The following is a 19,458-nucleotide window of genomic DNA, read 5'->3' on the forward strand; positions in this document are numbered from 1 at the left end:
AGGAAGCATACTAAGGGTATGCCTATACTGCAATTAAAAACACACAGCTGGTCCATGCCAGCTGACTTGGGTTTGGGATAAGAGGCTGTTTAATTGTGCTGTAGATGTTCGTGCTTGGACTGGAGCCTGGATTATGGGAGGGTCCCAGAGCTCAGGCTACAGCCTGAGCCCAAATGTCTACATTGCCATTAAAAATACCTGAGCTAAATCAGCTGCCACAGGTGTCTAATTGCCGTGTAGATGTACCCTAAGACTTTTGTATCAAAGCTCATAACATGATGCTGCCATATAACAAACCAAGGGACGTTCTGGTTTCTTAACTAGCTTACTGTTGTGTTGTATGTATTCATTTATAATTTTTTTTTATGGGGACTAAAAATGTTACTCAAACTAAATTAAAATAAGAGTAATAGTAAGTATAAGCAAAAACATATCTCAGTGAGATTCCTCCAAGATCCAAAGAAGAATGGTGTTCCAGGAAAAAGATTGCATTAAAGAGAGGCTGACAGATCTTTAGCTACAATGATGCAGTTATAATACATGTGGTATTCAAGAGATATGTAATTTTGTAATGTTTGTTAGAAGGTGACACTCTAGTAAAGGTACTTCACAGAATTTTATTTTAAAACTTATTTAAAACCAATTTTTACATGTGCTTGAAACTCATTTAAACTTTCTCTTTCAGATTACGCAACAGTTGGAAGGGATCTGTTTGCAAGTTATTGGAACAGTTTTACAGCAGCATGTTTTAGGTATGCGTCTCCTTGTTTGTGTCAGTTATTTGCCTGTCATTAGCATTAAATATAGTGCTAAAGTGATGCTTCCATTTTAGAATTCTATGAAGAGATCTTTTCCTTGGCTCACAGTCTGACATGTCAGCAAGTCTCTGCACAGATGTGGCAGCTTTTGCCTCTTGTTTTTGAAGTTTTTCAGCAGGATGGCTTTGATTACTTTACAGGTAAGAAATCCTAATAAAAAATGTCTTAAGATTAGTGGGTTTGATATATTTGTGTTGGGCATAAATGAAATAAATCTTGATTGCAATTTAACCAATGTTCAGAACAGAGTTCTATTTGCTGTATATTATTTTGACCAAAATAGTTTTGCTTAAGCCATCTATATAACCAGGTTTGTCAGGTGACATCCTACTATAGTAGCCAACACCATGTTTAACTAGCTTACAATAAGCCTGAATGCTATATATTAACAGCTAGTGTTGTGTAAAATACACAGAATGGCTAATTGATTATTCTTATTTAATAGATATGATGCCTCTCTTGCATAATTATGTAACTGTCGATACAGACACGCTTCTGTCTGACACAAAATATCTTGAAATGATCTACAGTATGTGTAAAAAGGTAGGTAGACGCCTTCTGTCTAAAACTTACTGGCCTGTGTACAAAATGGAAACAAAAAAATATTTTGTAAAAATGTATTTTCTGTTACAACAGTAGACTCTAAAACTGGAGACTTTTTAAAATTGTATCTTTCGGATATATGATGTTTGGTATTTGCCATGACTCTGCAAGGAACAGCAGCTGAAAAAAGGAAATTACCAAGTTGCTATCAGGGGTTTAGTTAAAGTAAACTCCCTCCCACCCCCGCAATAAGTTGTGCATCACATAAGAATATTAGAAATATGCACGGGCAATGGCTGGAGTCAGTCATCGTCTTGTATTATTTGTATTACAACAGTGCCTAGAGTCGCATTTGAAATTGGAGCTTTATTATGCAAACATGTAGTAGGAGATAGTGCCCCAAACAGATTAAATTTAAATAGACAAGATAAATAATGTGGGAAGGGAAACAGGAACAGAGAGATGAAATTACTTGCCCAGGGCCACACGGCAGATTTGTGGTAGAGTTGGGGATAGAATCCTGTTCTCCTGGCTTCTGGTTCACCATCTTTTCCACTGGACTACACTGCCTCTCAACATTTTCCATCCTTGGCATTTTAATCTTGTCAACATGTAGGGGTATAGTGCATTCTTTGGAACCTTAGCCCTAGTTAACCTAGGGGAATGCAAACCTTCTCAAATACAGTTTTCTCTTCAGGACTTGTGTATTGTATATGTAAGTCTTGTTATCTGAACTCTGCACCAAGTTTGCTCTTTAGATTGAAGTGCTCACATTATTTCCTTTGGTTGATTCTATGATTGGAAGTGTTTAAATTGTGTTGTGAATAACTTATTTGAAGAGTTACAGCCCTTTTTGTGTTTGTGAATTAGCTGCAAACAGGTTGATTTTTCATCTATTCGTTTATTTTGTAATTGAGTAGTTTTTGTAAACAAACTATCTTAATTATTTGTGACCTGGTCATTGTCAGTTTTTACTACTTGTTGTTTTCCCTTAGTGCCATGTGGTTAGTCCTAGATTTTTATAGTATTTTCTGGTCCCTGGTTGGCCAAAAAAAATGATATAACCAAGCTTTATAAAATTCTATGTGAATTTTTCAGATAACTATTCAGTGAATCTTTTGCGCAAATGTTTTCAAAATGGCTATGAGCACTTCTTATGCAAGTACTCCTATAAACTTGCATACATACTAAGATTCAACATTTTTGCAGAACAAGTAGATGGTGGTTCGCTGCAACCATTTTTTTTGCTCCACTTACATATCTCCAGTTATGATCCTGAATCTTTGTTGTAGTTTATTCCCTTTTTTGTTTCTCTTCTTTACTGATGAAAGCTGGAAATGGCACACTAGTATTTTAATAGAGATCATAGTTGTAGATTAACTTCTCAGAGAAAAACAGAATATCGAAAACATCTTTTATCTGTAAGCAGAAAACCAACAGTAGTCTTCTGTTTTTCAGGTCCTTACTGGAGTTGCAGGAGAAGATGCAGAATGTCATGCAGCAAAGCTATTGGAAGTCATCATTTTACAGTGCAAAGGGCGTGGCATCGATCAGGTTAGTAACATGTGTTTGCTATCTTAAAATCATGTGACAAAATCCACATTTTTAGTTTTAGTGAAACTATTATCTGCTGAGATATCATACTGCAGTGCTAGGAGTATTATAAGGCAGCACTGGTAGAGCTAAAGAAATGCATATTTCATACTTTGCCTCTAGAGGTAGAGTGCATCTGATAATCTAAAACACTTCCTTGCATGAGGGAGTGCAGTTTAAGAGCAGACTACCTCTTTTTGCTGTTGGACTAAATTCTGTAATAAACTCTAGTGCAAGGGAAAGATTTAATGGGCCACATGGCACCATCTGTAGGGACGCAATAATTTCTTCAGATTGTGTTTTAAAGAAAGCTTAATCTGTGTTGAAATAATAGTGCTAACCCTCTGCTAAGGGAAGCAGGAAAACTATTCTCCCACTTCTGCTGGATATCTTGAGTTGCATCCTGTAATGCTGTTCTCCAGTATTAATAACTGACATTATTACAGTAAAAAGTCAAAGGTGTGGTGGTGTTTTTTAATATGGGAAAAAGAAAAGGAGTATTTGTGGCACCTTAGAGACTAACAAATTTATTAGAGCATAAGCTTTCGTGAGCTACAGCTCACTTCATCGGATGCATTTGGTGGAAAAAACCAATATGGGAAGTGACTAAGTCTGTTTTCTGGAGTTACTGATGTTCATATTCTGTTTACACGAGCTAGTTTTTTAAAAAACAAGATTACAGAATTATTGGGGAATTAAAAATGCACTTAAATATCTTTAGTATGGCTATCCTGGGTAATATTACAAACCCAAGTACTACATATAGGTTTTACTCATGGTTAATGATATATTTCATTCATGTTGGCTTGACTTGTACCACCAATTAACACTGAGGTGTTAATATCCTTGCATTACTTTCTGTTTTTATTTCATCTTCGTGTATAACCTCAGGTATATTTGTGCACCAGACTGCTTATTCAGCAGTGTTGTATACCATTCTGCAACTGTACCTATGAAATACTGTTGTTAAAATTATATATCTAATTATTCCATGTTGCGTATATAATTAACTCTTGCTGGTGCTGGGGGGGAAAAGGGTGTTTTGATCCGTTAAAATACTGAGTTTATAATGGTTCTATCTCTTCCAGTGTATACCTTTATTTGTGGAAGCTGCATTAGAGAGATTGACCAGAGAGGTGAAAACAAGTGAACTGCGAACGATGTGCCTCCAGGTTGCCATAGCTGCCTTGTATTACAATCCTCATCTGTTGTTAAATACCTTGGAAAATCTTCGTTTCCCCAATAACGTGGAGCCTGTCACTAATCACTTCATTACACAGTGGCTTAATGATGTAGACTGTTTCTTGGGGTAAGCTGCTCTCAGTTTGAAGACTGCCATGTGTAGTCTACCACCTATTTTCTATTTTTAGAAATTGGAATTAAGTAGATATAAAATGTTGTTGTTTTTGTATTTTAGACTTCATGACAGAAAGATGTGTGTGCTGGGCTTGTGCGCTCTTATTGATCTGGAGCAAATACCACAGGTTTTAAATCAAGTTTCAGGACAGATCTTGCCAGCTTTTATCCTTTTATTTAATGGATTGAAAAGAGCATACGCTTGCCATGCGGAGCATGAAAATGACAGTGATGATGATGATGAAGCTGAAGAAGATGAGGAAACTGGTAAGGAAACTGAAACAGTACTGTTAAATTTCAATATCTCGTGTCCCCTCCATGTCCGACAGTCTCTAGAGCATGGGGACAGCCAGCCCCTTCCTGTAATTCCCCACAGTCCTCTACCTCCACAGATAAAGTTAGCGCTGGGGCTTTGGAGCGTCTTTTTAGCCCTTTTATAGATCCGTTTGGCAATTTTCCTGACTGGAGCAGAAGTAAACTTTTTTTTATGGATGAGATTCCTGGGCTGCTTCTCTCCAGAGTTGTATTGGGCCAGCTCTTTTTATAGACATCCCCTGCTTCCCAGGGGGTTATTGCTGGGACAGACCTTTTCCCCCTTGCATCTATTTGAACCATGAGTGAGGGGCACAGAAAGACCTGTAGGTGGTCCTCTTGTTCCTCTGCACTCCAGCTGTGCTACAAAGTGCCCCATGTTCTGGTGCTTTGAATCTGTATCTGAAACAGCACCTTCTTCCTGCCTGTTCTAGCATAACGTAACCTCCACCTCATAAGCTGTCTCCAATCTATCCAACAATTGTTCTTTCCAATCTCTTTGATCAGTCTTCCTCCTCTTCAGATCTCTTCTTTGTCTTTCTGCACGAAGTTCAGACTTCTGCAGAACTTTTGCCTGTCTCCACATCTATAATCTCCATCACTCTCCACCTCTCCCCATGCTCCTGCCTGGACTTTTTAGATTCTAAATTCCTTGGGGTTAGGGACCGTGTCTTGCTTAAATTTCTGAAGTGTCATGCAAAATTTGCCATATAAGTGTATTTATTAATAACTAGTTTCTTGTGGCAGCAACGTGTTCCTTTCCTACTGCTCAGAAGATAAGGAAAGGGCCCACAAAGGAAAGTGTGACACTGGTAGAGGTGGAGAGGAGTGGCCCCTTCTGTGTGAAACCACATTTTTATTCGCAAAAAAGAAAAGGAGAACTTGTGGCACCTTAGAGACTAACAAATTTATTTGACCTCACGAAAGCTTATGCTCAAATTTTAGTCTCTAAGGTGCTACAAGTATTCTTTCTTTTTTGCGAATACAGACTAACACAGCTACTACTCTGAAACCACATTTTTATTGATTCCATCACTGATCAGTATAACCAAAATCCTACCTGAAGATAACAATTTGATTTTGAAGTTAAAAATCTCATTGCTTTATGTGTAAAAGAGTCCTCTTCTGTGACATTCGCCTTACAGAGGAATTAGGGAGTGATGAAGATGATATTGATGAAGATGGACAAGAATACTTAGAGATTCTGGCAAAACAGGCAGGAGAAGATGGAGACGATGAGGACTGGGAAGAAGATGATGCTGAAGAGACTGCTCTGGAGGGCTATTCAACAATTATTGATGATGAAGACAACCCTGTTGATGAATATCAGATATTTAAAGCAATTTTTCAGAGTAAGAACTGTATTTCATCTGCTAGCTGACAGTTACATATTTTAATTCAATTTTAATTTGTTTTTGGAAAATTAAATGCATAATGGATTGTCATTTGGTGACAAATTATTAAATTAGTTCCTTCTCTAGAGAGAAAAGTCAGTGTGGCTTCTGGGGTGGGAGAAGGGAAGCTTGAAAGTATTTAAAGATCAACATTTTTTGAGGCATTTTCATTGCTTTTTAGAACACTTGTATCTGTTTCTGAAATACCAATTTTAAGATTTCTTGTATTCTTAGTACACTCTCTTCTTAGGGGAACTCCAAGTCAAAATACAGGCTGCTTTCTGATTAAGGTGGCAGTGAGAAGATGTTTTGAATGATGAAATATTCTAATGAGATGAATTGTCCTTTTTTTCTTTGTAGCAATTCAGAATCGTAACCCCGTTTGGTACCAAGCTTTGACACATGGTCTTAATGAAGAACAAAGAAAACAGTTACAGGACATAGCAACTCTAGCAGATCAACGGCGGGCAGCCCACGGTACCTTCCCATTCATACTTTATAGCATTTATTATTTTTTACTATTTAAATGTTGATATGCTCAGTGCTTCACAAGACATGCAACACAGACAGAGCTTACCCCAAAAAAACTTGCATGTTAACAAGACATAGAGTGTGTGGGTTGCAGTGGGAAGCCCAAAGGAGAGAGGATAATTAGTGTGTTTTGAATAGTTCAGCATTAACTTACAGCTTAATGTTTTGGCTTTTGATAATGTAACACTGTCAATTTTTCTGCTTAAAATTGTTTACTGAATAGTGATCTCTCTCAAAACATATATTGGAGGTGGTTCAGACTTGCCCACAAGGTTCTAGGCCCTTCTGTACTTCTGCCTGTTTCTGTGCCTCCAGTGATACAAAAAGAGTAATGTCTCTGTTCCCACCATTGTAGTCTTAACTTCTAAAGATGACTGGGAGAGTAGGCAGCAATAAGGACAACTTCCCTGGCTTTGCTCTCCAAACAGGGACCACCTGCCAAGCTCCTTTGTTTTGTTTTTTGTCTCCTCCCCCATCACAATGGAGCAGGCAAACAGAACAAGCTAAAGACCATGAGGTACTCAGAATACAAGGAGACCTCCCAGGAGTTGGAGGAGCAAAGTTCTGCCACAGTTGCTCTCTGTTCATGTAATCTCACTCTGCTGGGTGACAGGCCTTGGTCTCTGTGGCTTGTTTGGGTCTGTGGATGCTTCTCCTCCCCCATAAAGCAGAGACTCTCTTAGAGTCACCTCTGCAAGTATGGATCAGTCCTCTTCATCTCTTGGGACTCAGCAAGCTGGAATTTCATCTCCGTGATCAAGGACTCTTTAGGGGGAAGTCTAAAACTCCAAGCCTCCAGTCCAGTTAAGGGAAAGGATGTCTCATTGGAGGTTCATTCCAAAGTGAATAATCAAGTCACTTGGCAAAGGAATCTAGAATCCTCCTGACTGTCCTTGACTTATTTCCTAGCTGCAATCATGTTGGTAAGAAGAATCTCCAAAATCTCTGCTCTTGAAGAACATGTAACTGACTGTACCATCCTTGATGACTGTGTATTTTGTACGCCACAGTTTTGTAACCAAGGTTTACCTTTTCCACCTTGCTCCCCACATCTCCAGTGCCTCACAAGCAAGCAGTCTTCCTTTAGCTAATACAAAACCTGAACACATGATATGAACAGTCTGGCATATTGTAAATGTGAGCAGTGGTGCAAATAACTTAGTAGAGCTGACAGTCTGGAAAGCATTATTTGTTTCCTTTCTTCCTAAATGCCTGGGCCTGAAAGCATTGAGACCATCTTTAGCTAGGGTGGATCAAGCACTACAGTACACAGAGTATGGTCTATGGAAGCCTGGGCAGAAAGGGCATCAACTACCAGAGGATATCTCTAAAGTGGCCCCTTTATTCATTCATTAACAGGTTTATAAAATACTACAGTATTAACCATCATTCTTCAATACAAGCATAATAGATTAAAGTTCTTAAGATTAGAAAAGGGAGAATATTTTCGTTCTGTTTCTTACTACTTCCTCTCTAGTATGTCTGATTGATTGGGGATAGGTCAAGATACAGATTGGGAAAATTTGTTCTTTTCTTGGACTGACCACCTCCATTCTGCCTTGCCTTCAGAATTTCTTCAGATATATCTTCTGAGTCCATGTATATAATTAAATAGGATTGAATAGTAACATAATGAATCAGACCAGTGGTATGGCTAGTCCAGAATCCTGCCTATCAGGAGCCAGTACCAGTTGCTTGAGTGGAAAGGTGCAAGAAACACAGTAAGCAGCTATAGAATAACCCAAAGGGATTTTTTTTCCTAATCGTTATCAGAAGTTAGTTTATGCTCTGAAACATGTTTTCAAATGGTTGGGTTTTTTAAAATCTACTATTGGAACTCTAGATGTCTTTATCCATATAAATGTCGAGACCCGCTTTGATCCCTGCTAAACTCTTGGTCTTAATGATACCTTGAGGGAGTGGGCTCCACATGCTAACTGTGCATGTTATGAAAAGGATCAGTTTTAAATTTTCAGCTGTTGGTTCTTAGCACAAATTTAAAACAACTTTGAGGCTCATGTAATTTACATCAGCTGGTAATGTGTCTACATGCTTATGTTAGCCAGGGATTGCCCATAGCACAGGATCCTCCAGCTGGGCCCTTTGCGACTGAGCATACTTCTAACATGCCCTATGTTGGAGACAGTTAGAATGTAGTCCACTGTTGCTGACTGTGCCATGCAGGAATTTCCCTAACTGAACAGCTTTTCAGCTTTACTGCACTGGAGCAGTGCACAAGGCTCATGTGCAAGGTTTTGGTTCTCAGTGTTTCCTTACTGCTCTGGAAGAAGTATTTGTCTGGTCTGAGTGCAGGAAGAGGTACAAACAAGTCTGAACTGCCCCTGGTATTTGCAGGAAGAGAGGCACCATTCAAATGTGTCTGATCAGGAGAGAGTGTCTCAGAAAGGAAGTAATCAGGCAACTGTATGTTGTGCCTTTGATCTATACTCAGTCTTGATTTGCATGTGCATTGTAACCTATGAAAAGACACACCAAACAATAAAAATTTTTAAAAACACATGGAAACTATATGACCAGTCAATGTGGTCAGAGTTCAAATGTAACCGTTGGTCCCTTCAAGATGAGGATAGAGACATGGATTCTGTGTGATAGAAAGGTAGCTGAGATTGAGAATTAGAACTGGATGAGTGGAATGTAGAGGGGATGTTGAATAATTTAAGTGCTTCTTTTTTTTTTTATAGTTTACACTAACCTATGCAGTGTAGCAGCCTTAACTGGAAGGAGACAGTTTATTGTGTGTGTGTGCGCACGCACGCATGCGCACGCGCGCACATGTGCATAGAGAACAACTTTCCTCTCTTTGTTCCGTTTATATTTCCCCTCCTGCTGTTGAATCTGGGCAGGAACATTGAATTTTTCATTGATGTTCAAATGGTGCTTATTTAGTACAAGTACGGTTTTTTTAGTGACTTGACTGACTGGTCCCTAGAGTATCTCTTGTTGAACAGAAAACACTGAAAGTTCAGTAGCAATCCAGCGGCCAGACTTTCAGCTGTGTTTGACTCCTATTCCAGAACATGTCACACAGGAAGCATTTCATTTAAAAACTGTAATTTTTGAATTTAATATTAATATTCTCCGTATATTTTTTTTAAATCATAGTAAAATCTATTGCCAAGATTTTTCAAAAGTGACTAACAATTTTTGGGTGCCCATTGTAGACACCTTAAAGGAATCTGATTTTTAGACGGTTGCTCAGCAGGTGCATTTTTGGGTGTCTCAAGCCCCCAAAATCTGAGGCATTCACAAACACTACCTACTCAGACCAATTGTGATATTTACATTTTTTGATATCTACATTCTACTAAAATATTTTTCTTTCAGAATCCAAAATGATTGAAAAGCATGGAGGATACAAATTCAATGCTCCAGTTGTGCCAAGTTCGTTCAATTTTGGAGGTCCAGCCTCAGGAATGAATTGAATTATCATTTTTCCTGCTACTGTGTGATTGTAGTGAAGAGCTTGTGTTCCTCCCAGTAGTGGTTCCAGAACTGGTTCATGTTATCTACAACTCACTCTAAACGAATTGATAAATAGATTGGACAAAAAAACCCCAGGAAGTGGGACCTGATCATGCAACCTAATACTGGAAAGCAAACCAGAGGTTTTTTGAAGATAGGAAGAACCTGACTTGAAAGCTTCAAATGACACACTGTGGAAATCTGAAATCAAGAGGGGATGTCATGAAGGCAGCTTTTCTTTTTCTGTGGAAAAAATAGGCGTGGGCTGCAGGACTATTTAAAATGTCTCATTTACAGGACAAGCTAGAAGGCTGATTTAATTTTGACACTTGTGGCAGTATGAGTATTGGCCCAATTTCCTTCCCTGTCCCTCCTCTCTATTGGGTGTTTATTCTTTTCATGTAAATAAGATAAGGTAATCGGATAGCCTTACTTAATCTTCATTTCCATTCATCAAGATTGTTCATATGTAGAATATTGGACACTTATTGTAGCACTACATAACTGGTAAATCTGTAAATGAATTAGCACTTTCATATTGAAACAAGCCTGCTAGCCTATGTACAAAAATAGCAAAATGTTTGCTGTTTATTAAAAAAAAAAAAAAAAAAAGAAAAAAAAAAGGGATGTAATGGGGAAAATAATTTCAAGTTTTAATTTAAAATTAACTAGCAGTTTTGTACCTGGTGACTTTGTGGTGCAGTCACCTCTGGTTGTGACTTGAATTCGGTTATGTAAAAAGGGGTTAGTGATATTTCATTGCTGCTAAAAAAACAAACAAAAAAAGGCAACACCCTCTGTGTCCTTTGTTTTTCTTAAAGCTCTCAATGTACAAGTGGAAATTTGGAGACAAAATCTTAATGTAAGCACTGAGAAACATTATCTTCTCTGAAGCATGTAAATTGGACATGAAATTCTGCTCTTAAAGAGTTTATTGAAGTGTGTGGATGAAACATCTATATATGCAATCTATTAAAAAATTAATTCGGCTAACTTGGGCTTGATCTATGATTGCAGTTTATTCCTAATTTTGCAAAATAATTCATCCTGTTTTTGCACTCCCAGCATTAATATGTGCTCTTGTTTGCCTGGTCCAGATGGGATGTTTAAGGTTTCACCAAGCTTTCACTTTTGAAGCCATACTTTCCCCCTTCATCTCCAGCTGTTATAGTACCTCGTATTTTAGCTAGAAAGGCGAAATAAAGTTCCCTCTGGGACCACTGTCAAAACCACTCTATCTAGAAGCCAGCAGTAAGGTGCTGTGAATGGGCTGGTTTATTGCCCCCTTTTTCTTCTCTGAAAATCTAAATTAATAGTTTGATCCTGTGTTGAGATCATTGGTGTCAAATCTTTTAAAGCAAACATTCTTTCTTTTGGCTGTTTTTATGTGTCACCTGCTGTTACAACTGATATTAAACAAGCTACCTTAATTTAAATGTAAGCCTCCAAATCTTAAATGCAGGTTAAAATGAACTGAGTTTATATCTGTAAAAAATGAAACTGAAATGCACATATATATATAGATATATATATATATATATATTATGATATTCAAAATGCAGTCTTCAGAAAATTGGTTTGTGTGGTGTTTTTATTTTTTGAGTCAACAGAGTAACAGGTATCCAGAAGTTGGGTTTTCCTTGAGTTTGACCAGTAATAGTTACTACTTTTTGGCTTGTCACACAACTACTAGGACTGTTCTGAGCAGGGCTAATGGACGTTTCACTTATGCCTCCGTTTTGGATTGCCTTTCTCACACAAATCTTTCCATGTGCACAAAAAACAGTTCTAATATGAAAGACTAGTCCAAGCCTGTGATGGAATGTTTCCCTATCTGAACACCTTTAAGGGGATATGTGTAAGCATTTTATGGAATGGATATTGCATCTGGTGTAGAAGAGCCTACAGTTAGCCTTGAGCCTGGGTATCCTATATAGAGATGTGGTATGATAGCCCCATTATCACTTTCTGATTCCTAAAAAGGTTGACTGGCAAAGTACATATTTAAAATAAAACTTCTGAAAATGTGTATTCATTGCAGGCCTCAAAATGTGTTCTACTGTTGAGGTGGGAATCTCAAAACTTGATTTTGCTTTTGTGGCAAGGTGATACAAGATATTATTACAGCATTTACTTTCCTGTCCATTCCTGAACTTTGAAAGCTTCCCTAATTTAACATGTTAAAAAAAATAAAAATACTGTATTTCTAAACTTCCACTTGTGGGGCAATAATTTATCTACTTATGCTTCCCAAGTATTAAAAAAAATAGCTTAGTTTTTGGGTAGGTGAGCATGACAATTTAGGTTGCGGGGAGGGAAATTTTGTGTGAGGGTGAAAAAATTGAGGGAAAGCTAATGAGAAGCTAGTTTCATGGTTATTTAGAGCTTGAATAGTTATTTCTCGAGTCAATGGAAAATTTCTGTATAAGTGTGAAATGCAGTTTTGTTTTCGATGATGTCATACGTATCTCAAAATTGGTAGGAACTGCATCACTTTTCAGGGTGGGGGAACTGGGATTTGCTTTTTCACTTCTCCAACAGGTACATCAGTATACAGTCCAAAGGAACAATTTTGCATTGGCAAGGTGATGTGCTAGATTACCTAACAAGTTACGTTCGTTTTTTACTTTTAGTGATATTCTCATTGTACAATTCAGAACTGACTCCTTTTTTTGTGGGACTTTCACTTACCTGTTAGATTCTTTAAGTGTGTTGGGGAACGTAAAACCTGAGTGGCTTTTCTAATGTTGAAATTTTCCATTTGGATTAATATATCTAAACTACATCTTCACCACTTATCTCACTGCATAATTCCAAATGCATAGCTGTAGACGTAGAATATCTTGGACTCTTGTTCTAGTTATATCACTCCTTATTAAAGTTTGCCTTATCCTGCTAACTATACTTTTTTCAAGCAGACCTTCACAGATACATTGCCTCATATTCCCCTTACAAACTACACTTAATTCAAGTTTAAAGCAGAAGTCAAGGTATCTTTAAAGATTTGTGAAACCTTGTGAAGATTTGACATGCTCTGGCCCTGAATAGTTTATCTTAGGGAAATTTCTGGTTTAGAAACCATTTTCTTACAATTCTTTCTGTCCTGGTCAGAAGTCATATTTCATGGATATTTGTCCAATACAGGTGAATGAAAGCCAAGTTGTTTTTAAATAGAAATTACCATTTCTGTTCAAAATTAGAGCCCTGTTTTAGGTTGACATTGGTCCAGTATTAGATGCATCCAAGGAAGTTTGAAGAAACCCCCATCAACAATTGTGGAATAAGTGCCCATGGGGAAATTTCTTGTCCCGCTTGTTAGTGGTTGGCTTATATCTACGGCTTCTGATTTTTTTTATTTTAATTGATAAAATACTGATACAAAATAAAATTACAATACACGACATTATTTTATATATCCGGCAAACACTGGAAAAAACTAAACGATTACTTGTATCTAAGCACTGGTGTACACAGAGCAGTAATGTGGACTGGGGCAGGTGAGTTCTAAAACACATTAATATGCATTAATTGGTCACTATGTACCCTGCTGGTGTGCACTAAATGTTCCTAGTACATTTTAACAGCTCTGTTTGAAATGACTATGTTAAAGCGCACTTGGGAACATTACAAAGATTGATCATTACAGTACATACAGAAGAAGCCCTAAAAATCCCCAGTATTTTGGACATCTACATCAAACTAAAACATTGCTAAAAGTAAACATCCCAAAATGAAATTAACAAACTCCTAAAATATAAGACCTATTTATCTCTTATAGCATGAGTATTTATATCAACAAACAAACAAATTCAAAGTGTAAATTTATGTTCTCTAGACATAAATATCCACATCTTTTTTTGAATCCTGCTAATACTTGGCCTCTGATACTTGGTTAATCAGATAACTTTAAAAAAAAAAAAAAAGCTGTCTTTTGACTGTCCCATGGTAAGTAGGAGTGCCTGATCTTTTTTCAGTCCTTTATACAAAATCTCTTAATGTCTAATTTTTATTTCCAATGTGAACCTCTTCTATCTTCTTTTGAGAGATTGTTCAGAACTGAACATAGCACCGGGTGAGGACATAATATTAATTTGACCCCAGACCGCTAGAGGAAGACACAGCTTTTTCAGTCCTCTACCCCCTTCTGACTCAAGATTTCTCCAGACATATCTTCACAAGGACTAGTCACTTCTCTTCAGCTCTTGAGGCTCAACAATAACTATTCTGCAACCCAGTGTCTTCCCACCATCTGGATCTCTGGATTTCTCTCCTCTACAGATCACAAAGGCGGATCAGTGTTTTGGCATTCCACAGTCCAGCCATGTCCCCTCTGCTCCTGCTTACTGCCAGATTCTCTGCCTCTGCAGCAGCAGGTAGTGGTGGCTTCTTTTGCAGTCACCCTCGTTCCTATTTTAATTTTTCTGCTTAGCTTTGGGGCTCTGCGGAGCAGTATTCTATCTCCTTGCCATTCTTCCTCCTCTCTGAGTTGGTTAACCCTTCATAAGCCTCTGTTGCAACATCTTCTTGCTTCTCTGTCCCTTATAGGCATGGCAGAGCATCCAGGAAAGCACCAGGTCAAATCCAAGAGATGCTTTACAGCTGAGGCATCCTTCCCAACTTCAGTAGATGGCAAATTGTACTCAGACTTCTGTCACTAATAGTTAGGTTCCAGGGCTACAAATCAGACAGGCAGATTGGGTCCCTTACGCACCAAGGCACCCATTTCTCCAGTGGGGGGAAAATGGACCAAGAACCCCAGTGCAGAGCAGGGAGAGAGTCCAGAAGTAAGATGGACCCAATCAACTTGGGGGTAAGTCCCTAGGAGACCCTGCAGAACAAAGGAGAGGCTTGCAGGGCTACAGGTCTTGCACCCCCACCTAGTCTTAAAGTGGGTCCTGAGCACCCTCGGGAAAGAAGCATGACTTCCAATCAGCTACCCTTTCTCACAAGCTAACCAGGGGGAATAGGACCCAGTGTGGGAGGATTCTAAGATGACCTCTCAGCACTTCAAGCCCTAAGAAAGGGAAGCCACAGAACGCCTCACCAAACTGAAGCAGAGCTCCTACACTCCCAAAGTGCTCTGAAAATGTTAAAATATCTAGAAAGCGAAAGAGAGTACAAAAAAATCAGGAAATACAAGTCCCCCCCTCTTCCTCCTGCTCCCCCAAAGCAAGTTTGCTCTCTAGCTCTGAAACCTGAGCAGGCTTCTGAGAGTAAACCTCAAAGTAAATTTCTCCCTGCAAAAATCCTGCCCTGAAGCTTCACTACTTCAAGGAAGTGATTAGGGCTGAACAGAAGAAGACTATGAGGACTAGCACATTAATAAGAGCAACATCAGGCTCTGTAACATTCAAGAACCAAAGAGCTCTATTGCGGAGACACTAAAAGTTTGATGCTGCAGTAGCATCCCTTGCCAGGGATATGATGATTCCCTCAGAAGGGCAGTTCTACCCTAAGGAACCCACTGATTGGAAAGATGGATTCTACTCTCAAAAAAGACTGAAGTTTCCTCTGACACCCTGCAAGTATCCCTGGAAGCTACTAGCATTGCAGGTGCATCTCTATCCTGGCTGAAGATCTCAAAACCTTTAAGGACAGAGATCACCTCTGACTTTAGCTTCACTAGAGTCTCCTTAGCAACAGTGTTTATAGCTGATGCCTCCATCGATTCAATGAGGTTCTCGGCCCAAGCCATGCCTTCCAAGCTCAGTAGCCAAGTGCCATGTAAGGCTCCAACCCTGGAAGGTGGATGCTCACTCTAAGCAGGTCCTATGCTCCGCCAAGTTTGCAGGTTCCTTCCTTTTTGGAGAAAAGCTGGGTAAGGTGGTGGCTGACAGTGCAGCAAAATCCAAACAGTCTCTCCCTTTCCTATCAGAGCCCCCAGGAGAGAATATAGCCCAATCTTCAGAGAGAGGTGTTCTTTTTAATCCTTATCCTCACAAAGGTATCAGCAAAGGCACAACAGATTTTCCAAGGCAAAACGGTGGAATTGAGATTCCTAGGGGAAACTCCAGAGGGATCTCAGCCCCCACCCCTAATGCACTTTGACAAAGATTGCATAGGCCTCCAGTTAAAGCTGAAGCTAGGGGTCAGGATTTCCCATTTCCTAAAGGCATGGTTTTCATTACCCACAGATAAGTGGGTCAGGGAAATAGTGAGCCAGGAATACTCTAAAGCTGCAGGCTCCACCCTATCTGTTCTTCATCTGGTCCCCCAGCTCTACTGGCCCCTGGTAAAACAATCTGATCCCAAATGAAATATCTTCTGGATATGGGAGTGACAGAGTGTTCCCTCAGAAGAAAGGTCCTCCAGGTTCTACTTTGATCTTTTTCGTTGTACAGAAGTGCATGGGAATATTAGAGCCATTCTGAACCTCAGAAGGCTCAACAAGTGGATGGGAAAAAAACCAAAGTTTCTGATGGAAACCCTGACCTCTGATCTCATCCCTGTCTTGGGGTGGACTTCTTGACTTGAGTAGATCTAGCAGATGCATATTTCCGTATCCCCATCTGTCATAAATATAAAGGGAAGACTAAACACCTTTTAAAATCCCTCCTGGCTAGAGGAAAAACCCTTTCACCTGTAAAGGGTTAAGAAGCTAGGATAATGTCGCTGGCACCTGACCAAAATGACCAATGAGGAGACAAGATACTTTCAAAAGCTGGGGGGAGGGAGAAACAAAGCGCTCTCGCTCTGTCTGTGTGCGATGCTTTTGCCTGGGACAGAACAGGAATGGAGTCTTAGAACTTAGTAAGTAATCTAGCTAGATATGCGTTAGATTCTGATTCCTTTAAATGGCTGAGAAAATAAGTTGTGCTGAATGGAATGTAGATTCCTGGTTTTGTGTCTCTTTGAAACTTAAGGTTTTGCCTAGAGGGATTCTCTATGTTTTGAATCTAATTACCCTGTAAGATATTTACCATCCTGATTTTACAGAGGTGATCCTTTTTACTTTTTCTTCTATTAAAATTCTTTTTATGAATCGGATTGCTTTTTCCTTATTCTTAAGATCCAAGGGTTTGGGTCTGTGTTCACCTATGCAAATTGGTGAGGATTTTTATCAAGCCTTTCCCAGGAAAGGGGGTGTAAGAGTTGGGAGGATTTTGGGGGGGAAAGATGTAATCTCCCGGTTAGATGTTTGGTGGGTGGCAGCGATAAAATACAAGGGCAAAAGGTAAAACAGTTTGTACCTTGAGGAAGTTTTAACCTAAGCTGCTAAAAGTAAGCTTAGGAGGTTTTCATGCAGGTCCCCACATCTGTACCCTAGAGTTCAGAGTGGGGAAGGAACCTTGACACCATCAATCCATGCCTCCCCAGATTCCTGAGGTTCACTTGTGGCAGAAAACATTTATCTGTACAAAACACACCTATTCAGGCTGCTCTTGGTCCCTACAGTTTTTTACAAAGATGGTAGTAATGAGACTAGCCAGACATAGGTTGCAGGGAACTCGCATATATCCCTTCCTGGACCTCAACCTGATCAGAGCTCCATTACAGTCAGTAGCACTTAGGGCCACATCTTAGATGTTGAATCTCCTCTAGGTGCCCATCATCAGTGCCAAGAAAAGTTCTCTGGTTTCACCCAGGAATTAATTTTCTTGCTCCAGAGCAGTAGGAGGCCTGCCAAAGCACTATGCCTCCAACTGTTAGGATTCTGGGGGCCATGCATAGGGATCACTCCATGGACCTCAGAAATTTTCAAGCCTTCACATTAAAGGTGTGTGACTACTCCCCAGAACACATGAAAGATCAAATACAGGGTCCAACATAGGTTTTCAGCTCCTTATAACTGTGGTCAGTTTATGACCATGTCTGCCAAGGCATGCCCATCTGCCTTCCAGATCCTTAAGTCCTCCTTAAGCTGATGTTAGCCTGGAGGACTGGGGAGCTTACTTGGGAGACCCAAACAACTCAGGGTCTCTAGACTGAGAAGGAAAGGCTTACAGCATAAACCTAAAGTTGACTGGTCAATCTAGCTCTGCAAAGGTTCCACCCACAGGGCGAATCATATTCTGGTTCAATCAGACAATATGACTAGGGTCACATATTGAAACAATCTAGGGAAAACCATGGCACTACAAACACAAGTGGAAGTGGAAATAATTAGGTAAGTAGAAGAGCTCCTTCTGTCCTTCAGAGTGATCCACATCAAAGAAGACCTGAATCAAAAGGCAGACTGGCTCAGCAGGCAGAAAATCAACAATTCCAAGCTGCCTGATTCAGAAGGTTTTCAAGCTTAATGTTTAGATGTCTGGTCTCCCTTCAACTGACCAGTTCATGAATTGTATGAATGAAAAGAGGCCAAAAAAATTCACAAAGAAAGCAGACACCAGATCCATGGGAACAGATGCTTAATAGCACAGTTAGCCACAGAGCCTACTTTATGTACTTCCACCCTTTCTGCTAGTGGGGAAAGTGGTTCAGAAAATAAAACAAGAAAAGGCAATGATGATGCTGATAAATCCTCCTTGGCTGAGGCTCAGACAGAATAGAGTTGACACTAGATCCTCCACTCCAGCATCTGAGGAGACCAGATAGCCTCTTGCCAAGGCCCTCTTCTTCATCCAGACAAAAATGGATTCAACACCCTGGTTATTGAGAGGGAATGAACTCAGTCTATCTTCCATAATCATTAAGACATTGCTTTCATCTAGGAGAGTACTGACACTAAAAACATACTTTATCTGGTCCAGATTCAGCAACTGGTGCCAAGACCACAATGCAAATCCCAGAAATCCCACCCATTCTGGACTTTCTCCAAGAAGACAGAGGTCTTCAGCCCAGTAGCATTGTGTGTCAGGTTTCTGCTCTTAATAGCATCATAGGATCCTTGGGGTTCTTGGTAGACAATCCACAGGTAGCCAGATTCCTACAAGCAGTCTGATCAGTTAAAATGGGATCTTCCATTACCTTTTGAGCACCCTGATGAGCCATCCCGTCAAGCTTCTGTTTTAAGAGTCGGCCTTTTATTTATCCATTAAGACTTGTTTTAGTAGCTCTCATGTGTGCCAGGTGCTTGTCAGAGCTGGTAGCCTTATCTATGCAGGAGTTGTACTGTGTATTCAGGGTACCAGAATCTTTTCTTCTAAAGGTAAATTCCTCTTTCCATGTTTCCAAAGAGGTTATGCTTGCTTCATTCTGTCCAAAACCATAATATCCAATTGAAAAGGTAAGGCACACTTTAGATGGCAGAAGAGCATTGAAAATGTATCTCAGGTATACAGAATCTAAAAGATCAGAATCCCTACTTGTGTCCTTCCACCTAAAATGCCAGAGACTTGGAGCTTTCAAGTTCTCCATTGCTAACTAGATTTTAGACTAAGCAGTGTGGCAGCTTACACATTGTCAGAGGCTCCTCCCCCAAAAGGGATCAAGGCACACTCCACAAGATCCTTAGCAACTTTATGGGCAGAACAAGTGTGTCCACT

General features: G+C 39.5%; 1 protein-coding gene across 2 annotated transcripts in view; it reads left to right on the top strand.

Annotated features, from left to right (window-relative positions):
* Nucleotides 1-12,241, top strand: part of IPO7 (importin 7) — a 48,390-nt gene extending 36,149 nt beyond the window's left edge. The window contains exons 17-25 of one of the 2 annotated variants that reach the window (XM_038405346.2): nucleotides 686-752; nucleotides 833-958; nucleotides 1,264-1,361; nucleotides 2,820-2,915; nucleotides 4,043-4,263; nucleotides 4,372-4,577; nucleotides 5,768-5,974; nucleotides 6,377-6,493; nucleotides 9,893-12,241. In XM_038405346.2, coding sequence (XP_038261274.1) covers nucleotides 686-752; nucleotides 833-958; nucleotides 1,264-1,361; nucleotides 2,820-2,915; nucleotides 4,043-4,263; nucleotides 4,372-4,577; nucleotides 5,768-5,974; nucleotides 6,377-6,493; nucleotides 9,893-9,990 — 1,236 coding nt within the window. In that variant the 3' untranslated portion in view covers nucleotides 9,991-12,241. Of the gene's footprint in view, nucleotides 1-685; nucleotides 753-832; nucleotides 959-1,263; nucleotides 1,362-2,819; nucleotides 2,916-4,042; nucleotides 4,264-4,371; nucleotides 4,578-5,738; nucleotides 5,975-6,376; nucleotides 6,494-9,892 lie in introns of those variants that run through there. The other variant, XM_043517424.1, reaches the window with a different exon arrangement.
* Nucleotides 12,242-19,458: the final 7,217 nt, after the last annotated feature.

This window comes from Dermochelys coriacea, chromosome 6, assembly GCF_009764565.3.
Source record: "Dermochelys coriacea isolate rDerCor1 chromosome 6, rDerCor1.pri.v4, whole genome shotgun sequence".
Classification (NCBI taxonomy): Eukaryota; Metazoa; Chordata; order Testudines; family Dermochelyidae; genus Dermochelys; species Dermochelys coriacea.